The sequence below is a fragment of the Halyomorpha halys genome, unplaced genomic scaffold (genome assembly GCF_000696795.3).
Source record: "Halyomorpha halys isolate HHAL.00 unplaced genomic scaffold, Hhal_1.1 Scaffold1322.1, whole genome shotgun sequence".
In the NCBI taxonomy this organism is placed as follows: domain Eukaryota; kingdom Metazoa; phylum Arthropoda; class Insecta; order Hemiptera; family Pentatomidae; genus Halyomorpha; species Halyomorpha halys.
The window spans coordinates 104,764-113,253 of record NW_027110374.1 but is presented as its reverse complement, the minus strand read 5'-3'; the positions used below and the strand labels follow the sequence as shown (position 1 = coordinate 113,253).

The window sequence follows — 8,490 nt, the reverse complement described above, 5'->3', positions numbered from 1 at the left end:
ATGAATGATAGGCATGAATAGCAGAATAACACTGCTTAATTCTAAAATTAATTTCTCTTATAAAAATTTTCTATCTTTATTTACATGGGGAGTAACGATTAAGGCAGACATACCATAACTCCCCCATACCAGTTAATGAACAGGTTTTTTAAACTAAAAATAAAATGATGTAAACAAAAATAAAATAACAAACAGCACAAAAAGAAAATGTACATACCCCTCATTTCTGCTAATATAAAATAACAAAAAACACTGATTCCTTTAATGCACTATGGTACAATCGTGAAAAACTTTCTCTAATCAAAAATGAATAAACAGATAGATAAATCGCATGTTATACTTAACCATTAGCACTATATTCACCATGTCGCGCGCACTGGAACACACCTACACAAATAAAAAAAATCTTGGAAAGAACTAGTGAAAAAAGAAAGAAAAAGTGGGAAAAAAGAAAAGGTGTACTTATAAGCTGGGACGATAGTACACTAGTTATTATTTGATGTATTGTCATTTTTTTACTAATATCTACACAGAAAAATATTCCATTAACAATAACATATTTATTTTTTTTTTATCGATCTTTACATTGACTAGTGTGGATTTGAAAATAAAGTGAATAAATAATAATGTTTCTATCTATTGAATAATTCTAAAACTAGCACAAAGAGTCGGAATAAGTTACTAATGCATTAGTAAAGTAGTGCTATTTCTATCTTAGGCAGACAAACAGTTAAATCTCATGGGGGGGGAAAGAATGGACTACTCTCCACTCAACTGTAAAACTAACTTTTTCTTCTATTAGTGCAAAAACTAGTTATTCTATTGCCAGACCTAGTTTAGTCTTAACGTTTTCCTACTAATGGGTTTCTAGAGCAAGTCAATATTTATTTTACTGTCTTAACTTCTTTATTTTAAGAAAAAAAATATTAGCTCCGCATAAAATTATATAATTGATTACTGCAGGTCTTTTTTCTTAAAGCATTCTACACTATTCTTATTTGCTTTGTTTGTTAAGAAAGAACCTTCTTCCCCTTTGTATACTTAATTTGATTAAGTTGACCGTCATATGATGATAATAAAACATTTAGTGAAGTAAATTTTCCAAAATTTACATTCTATTATAAATCTGCCAATGGAGCAACCTGAATTTTTTTTTTTTTATTTATTTATTGTAATTTACAACTGTACAAAATAATACAATAAGTAAATATGTTGTATGTTTATATACACTTGAAAATCTTGGGAAGGAACCACCCATTGGTGGTACTTCAAACATTAATTTAAACTAGAAGGTCCCGTGGCCATCTTCTTTTCAGACGCCTCGGAGGATTATCAGGGATTGTTAAGGATGAAAGATTAAGAATTGATGGGTTAGGATGGTTAAGGAGTTTGGAATAAAAAGACGCATATCTGTTTTGTGTCAAATCTGCAACGAATGGGATGTTAAGGTCTTTATGAATGAGTTTATTTGTGACGTAATAAGGAGCATCAAGGACTGAAAAATTTAAATTAAGAAAATATAACTTCTGGATTTTAAACCTTTTTTTTCGGTTGGATCTACTGGTCTTGTAGATCTTTGGCCCAAACCAGCCTTCTCCACGCCTATCTATCTCGGGCTGCTACTTTCCAGTTTTCCGCATGAAGCTCATACGCATATTTGTTGATTCTGTCTATCCATCTGGTTTTTGGCAGCCCACTTTGTCTTTTTCCTACTATACTGGCGTCCATTGCTGTGATGAGGCATCCTGATGGATTGCTTCAAGCCACATGTCCCGCCTATCTTAACCTCCTTGGCCTTCGTGTCATGAGATATTGATTTTCCAGTCTCTGCAAGCAGTTCAGTGTCAATTCTTCTCTTCCATGTGTTAAGGATCTGATCCCAGATCGCTCCTATAATTGTACAGCGGACTTTCCGTTCAGATCTCTCAACTCTGCTGTCTAGGGTACCAGATTCGTCCTAAATTTTTTTAGGCATTTTGGCGATTAAGCAGTATGGAATATCGAATAATTTTATAGGAAAAAATTGTTTTGTAAGTTTATTTTTTCTTCAAAGCGTTTTCATAGCATCATAATTATCATAAAACCTTTAGGAGGCGTCGGATCGAAAAAGTACCAGGGATTCGTCTTAAAATCTGATTTATCAGAGCATTTATAAAGAAGTACCCCATCCTATTAGAAATTTCAGAAGAATATGCGATAGAGAAGATAAAGGAATGATCAAAGTAAAAATACTGTACAAATAAAATAAAAATCTACAAATCGAAAATACACTCAAAAGATAAATTACATGTCATTGCTATGATGCGAAAAATAAATCAAAATTGTAGAGGCTACAGAGTTAAAAAAAGTATATTAGAGCACCCTGTATGATACCCTATTTAAAGAAATAATTAATCATATTCTATTATGTTAAACTTTTCGTTACAACCGATAAAAAAAAATGGAATTCAGATAGAAAATTTATATAATGCTTTTCTTGAAAATTGAATCTTATCGCTTGCTTACCAATTTCTTTTTCTTCAAACTAAGCTTTTCCTCAGCATGCCTCACGGGAATCCCATTTTCATTTTCTCCGTTCCAGCCCAGCCTCATATTACTTACGATAGAACTTCTCAAAGATATCTAGAATATCTTCTTATTTTCCTCGTTGTGACTTGAACTGATTTCAATATTTAAATTGAATAGCCGGGGAAGCCATACATAATATTGTTTGTTATAAAGATATTGTTTGAATATATATTTTTTGTTCACCTCTTTTTTGTCGATTTGAATCATTATCTAGCGTATTAAGCTCTATTAAAATAAAATTTAAAAAACAGTTTGAATGCCTGAAAAATAGAACCTGATTTTTTTCTAAGATTTACTGTTATGTATTGAGAATAGTTTTGCTGATGAAATGTTTTATTTTTTTAAAAATAAGGTGTTAAAACACGAAAAATCGGGTATATGTAATTATAAAAAAAAAATTAGCTCTAAGCCTGTGTTTCACATGGATACAAAAACTGAAAAACATTAGTGAAAATATTCTTTTACGAGAGTATAAGTCGTTATAAGGCTGTTTATATTTTATTTGAGGCATGAAAAGTATTAAATAAGGAAACAAAAATAAAAATTCCTATTAATTTAGGAAATTTACTATCTAGCTTAATTTAGGAATGACGAAAAAAATAGTATCAGTTTGAAAATGGCTGAAATAAGTGGTTACAGGCTGTAGAATACTTATACTTGCTACTTCTATTTAAGCATTTAAAACATTTTTTTTTATTGAATATTAAAGAAAATAAATGGATTATAGCCCAGAATTCTACAGCTTTTAAAACACAATCAAATTCTAGCTCTATCGTTGGTAAAGTGTGAATGTCGAAATTTTTTTTTTTATTAAATTTATACACAATCATTAATTCTTAAGTATTTCTACTCTTATGTGTACTCGTCTGATTAACTATACACTCTCTAATACTTACTTAAAAAACAATTTGTCAATGTAATAAAAATTAAATTTGTTATTCGTCTCATTATTTAACCTTTTAACTTGTATACTTGAGTTAATTCGTGCAGCGTTGTATTTTAGGCTACTATTTTTTTCCATTTCGTCAGCCCTCCTCTCATTGAAGGCCTACACTGACCAAACTATTTTAACCATGTTGCGAGTCAAATATTTCATTTTGAGTGACCACCACTTAATGGAAAAAGTCAACGCCCCCAGGCCGGATTCGAACCGGCGCCGCACGCAGGTTCCAGATTTGTAGACCTGCGCCTAACCACCTTAGCCAAGCTATATTATAATTGAAAATTTAAAATAACAATGTGATATTGCCAAATTTATTCTGAAAATGTTTTTTGAACTAAATGCAAAATACTAATACCTTCTGTATTCGAAAGCTAATAAATAAATTAATATAATGAACAGTCTTTAGAAATAGAAAAACTCGACAAGTACGGGTTTGTGTACTCCTATATATTATTTTTATTTTATGTGTCAGAAGCAATGTCCCCTATCTTGCCGATTTGGCCAGAACCAGATACCAATCCTTCCATAATAAACTTCCCAACTACCCAAACCAACTCGTTTCTAACCTGGCTTCTCCTTCACTACCTAATAATCCTCCTAGACGTCTGAAAAGAAGATGGCCTCGAGATCTTCTCTTTTAGAAATGTTTTTGGAGTTCTATCAATGGGTAGATTCTCCACATGTTTTTATCATGCCATAATATCACTTACAGCAAATTTACTTGATGTGTATATATGTATACAGCTGTAAATATCAATAAATAAATTATTAAAAAAAAAAGTGTCAGAAGACATTAATGGTAAACCAAGAATCATCTTAGAAGTATAAATTTCGATTAACTACCAAATTTTTACCTCTTACATCGTTTTGAGGAAGTAAAATTAACTGAAATGAAAATTCCAAAAAAACAATGTGTATGTTACCAACAATTGAAAATTTAATATTAAAAATTCATAAAACATTTTTAATGAATATTTTTAATTAAAATGGTAATATAAAACGAAGTTATCAATACTGAATAATTATTCAAAAATTAATTATATACACAATACTGACTGCGGGCCGTTCTCCCCGCGTTGAAAATACAGCCTTAAAAAGCTGAAAGCTGGTCCTTTCATTAGAATTCCCCTCTCAACCATAATTCTACTCCACCACAAAAGTCACAACCGTAAAAGCAAATTATGGAAACCATACTTTAACCGGAAGTTAGGCGGAAGTGACGTATATGGGTGTGTGTCCCTTCCACGCATTCGCCACCTCCCGCAATATCATTCCCTAAACAAAAGTAGCAATTCTAGTTCGGTTTTTTGTTATTGCGATACAACTTACTCATTTGTGAAAAGTGAATGATAACTTATACATTGAATCCAAAGCATTTCAGATAATTTTTCTGTTTTAACTTTCACCTATAAATATATATGGAATATAAAGTAAGGAAAAATTTATATTTAGAAAAAAAAACACTTATACTGAAGAAAACAGATCAACACAATGCCACCAAACAGACTGGAGTGAGATTGTGCCAGCAAAATATTATTCCAAAGACTCTCGGTCACTTGCATTTTTTTTCTAATCCAATTAAAAAGTATAAATTCGTATCCATCTTTCTGCTCTAAATTCATTCGTATATTGGAAAGTAAACAACACGAAAAAAAACAGCTTAAATATGGCATAGTCTTCTTCATTCTAGGATATATTATGTTTATTATCCTTAGATAACCTAATCGCCTTCATACATCGTCCACATTGCATTAAACTTAGATTTTCATCATATAATTTTTCATTCTTTGTCTTTATGCCTTCATTATCTAAATCTTTATTATTTGTACTCTTGTTTTATGAAATTCTTTACCATTTGTAGTAAATGGTCATCTTCTTTTACTCTTCTCTGATTCACTGTTACTTACCATATCTTTCTTAACCATTTTGCTAACAGGTATTATTTATTTCCCAAAATGGGTAAATTTTGTGATTTCGGATTCCTTTGTAGTCCTCAATTCTGTCCGTAAAGTAGGGATTCATGTCCTTAATTTTCTAAGTGGTTGTATCTATTTGAATAGTAGCTCTTTTGATTAGGAGGATTATGTAGAACTAGAGAATAAGCGCACATTTATCTGCAAAAAAATAACAATGAATTATGAAAATAATTTTCTTGTACGTGTTACAGCTGGGAGTGCGGAAGGACGTGACTCCCTCGCAGGGCTGCCCCGCCTTGGGGATCACGGTGCCGACCACGGAACATGAGCTGGTTCGCCTGGAGCTGGACCAATCAGGACACGCCCTCCTCTACCTAGGCCAATCAGAGCAGCGCTCCAATGACCGGAAGCTGCGACCAACTTCCTTCCAACCACCTCTGCTCCAGTGCAACGCTCCAGAGCTGCCACCGCTGACTCACTTCCTCAACTCCTTCAACGGCGCCGCAAGGGCCTCCCTCGCCCTACCTTTGGCCTCCGTCGTCTTTCTCATTCTATAATCCTTTTTTCGGGCTCGCATTCAGGGTCTCCAACTCACATGGAACTGAGAGGAAACTTTCAGAGCATTCCTTTTAGCAGTGGACAGAACTTATTGATGTGTTCTTTATTACTAAGAAAAAAAAAAAATCTCTCACTGATAATGTTCGGTAAGTATGTTTCCAATTAGTTAATATGATAATGTTTAATATAATAATTGCAGAGTGAATTTAACAAAACCCTAAAAAGCGATTTTGTCCAAAAAAAAAAAAATTAGATAGAATTTTATTGTGAACTTAAACTGTCATTACAAGAACCAAATGACGATTACTGTTCGTGAAGTTTGGTATGTCAACTGGCAAGCTCACTGTTGATCACTTGAAAGAGTATATACGATGTGTTGTTGTTAACAGATGAAACTTCAATGTTAGGAACCAATATACTATATAGCTTTGTAATATTAATTTTATAACTTATTATTCATCTATGTTTACAAGTGGGATAGGTACATTGTTGAAACAAATATACTTATAGGCAATATGTTATAAAATTTAAGATGGCATGAAATAGGTAAAAATAATTCTTTAACAATTCAGAAATATTTTACAATTGATGTTTATATAATACAAAATTAAATACTGAACTGGTTGATCATTGGGGATAAAAATATAAACAGGTCTATTGTGTGTGAATGTATGGCTGTACATCAATACTAAATTATTTTCTTATGCTTATTTTACTATTTCTTTTATTCGTTAGTCTTAATTATATGTTTTTAGCCAATATAATGGGTACAAAAATTTCAAATTAAAATTTTTTTTTAATATTTTCAAAATAGTATTATTATTTTTATTTATTTTTTTAAAAATTAAAAAAAAATTTCGGAAATGAGTTCTTTGTTTATAGGAACCTATAAAAATACTTTTAGTTTTAGGATCACTACTATCAAACATTTTACTATTATTATTTTTTAATATTCATGTTTTGTGTAAACTTTTTTTAAAAATTGTTTTATTTAATTATTTATAACTTATTAAAGTGGATCTATTGACATTTGATAGAATCCTTCTAAAACTGTCTCGTTTAGGGTAATTCTATAAACAAGTTGTGGGATACTGAAAATTGTTGTTGATGTAAGGATATGAATAATAATCTATTTAATCCTATAGATTAATACTACTACTTCTAAACCATACATTCAGACAGTAATTTGATTATTTTTGTAACGTTGTGTATTCAAAATAATGAAATTTATTGTTTAATGTAAGTTCTAAACCTGCTTTGTTACTAATATCAATACTAATTACAATTTGAACTCAAATAAAAATTAAAGATAATGCATTTAAAATAGATTAAAAAATCACACTCGAAGCATTTTTTGTGAAACGACTTGGAAAATGATTAAATAACTTAACTAAGAGAAAAAAAAGACAAAATATGCTCCCACTACATTAAAGAAGAACGTTAAGAGCATTTTAACTTTTAACATTAATTAAGAGATTAATAAAAAGGAGGGCCCTAAATTCTCTTCTTATTTTGTAATTTAAGTTTCCTAATTTATTTTTATTTTTTCTCCTGTTTTAATTTACGCTTCAAAGGCTCCGGTAAAGTATAATTTGTGAGTCCTTTCTTCGTAGCAGTCATTGATTAAGAAGTGTTAACTTTATGGGCTCAAATTACAAGGGACTTTTGTTTTTAATAATTTTATTATTATCGAATAATTTATTTATTTTATTAAATTGTGCCTTAATAATTTTTAATTCATGTAAAATAAATAAATATTAAAATTTTAGTTAAAACTATGTTTACTAATACGAAGTTAAATGAAGTTAGATTAGATTAATCTTCAAGTCGGTGTCGATGGAGACACTATCTTTGTTAGTCGAAGGAGAATAGTCAAAATAAAACTATGCTTGTTTATATTGTATTTTTATTTTAAGACTATATATCTTTGTTTCTGACAGATTAACAGAACATAGAAAACATAAATATTAAATAAAAACCACTAAAAACATGAATGTATCCAAAAGAATCCGGTTTGTAAAATTATACATGTTGTGCGGTATAGTGATTAAACATTTCCTGTTTACACGATGACACTTTTCAATCATTACCGAAACTATCGCATCCGCTGCCAAGCTGTGGTCTGTTTGATAGTTTATGCCATTACATTATTTATTACCATTATAATACTGTCACACTTGTTCTTGCGTAATAATCTTCAACTGATGTAAAGGCAATAAAGGTACTACGGTAACTGCTTCATGTACCCACCATGAGAGACAATTGTCGGAACATAGATCTGAATTGTTTTTTTCTTTTTATACCATAATTAAAAGAGTTATAAATAAACTTACATGCTTTATTTTTACTTTGTAAATAACAACAAACGAGGACGATGCTACAACAGACAAGTAAAGAAAGGATACTGAAAGAAAAAAAATACTGTACGAACGTGGAAAAAAGTAATTCATAAACCAAGAAGAAGTAATTCATTAGATGATGAAGATCCCTTAAAAATTTAGGTGA

General features: G+C 30.6%; 1 protein-coding gene across 1 annotated transcript in view; it reads left to right on the top strand.

The window, feature by feature from the left end:
* LOC106689292 (protein APCDD1) overlaps positions 1–6,658 on the top strand; it is a 66,178-nt gene extending 59,520 nt beyond the window's left edge. Inside the window, exon 3 of the mRNA XM_014434188.2 lies at positions 5,679–6,658. Within this exon, the coding sequence (XP_014289674.1) occupies positions 5,679–5,984 (306 nt within the window). The 3' untranslated portion in view covers positions 5,985–6,658. The remainder of the gene's footprint in view (positions 1–5,678) is intronic.
* Positions 6,659–8,490: the final 1,832 nt, after the last annotated feature.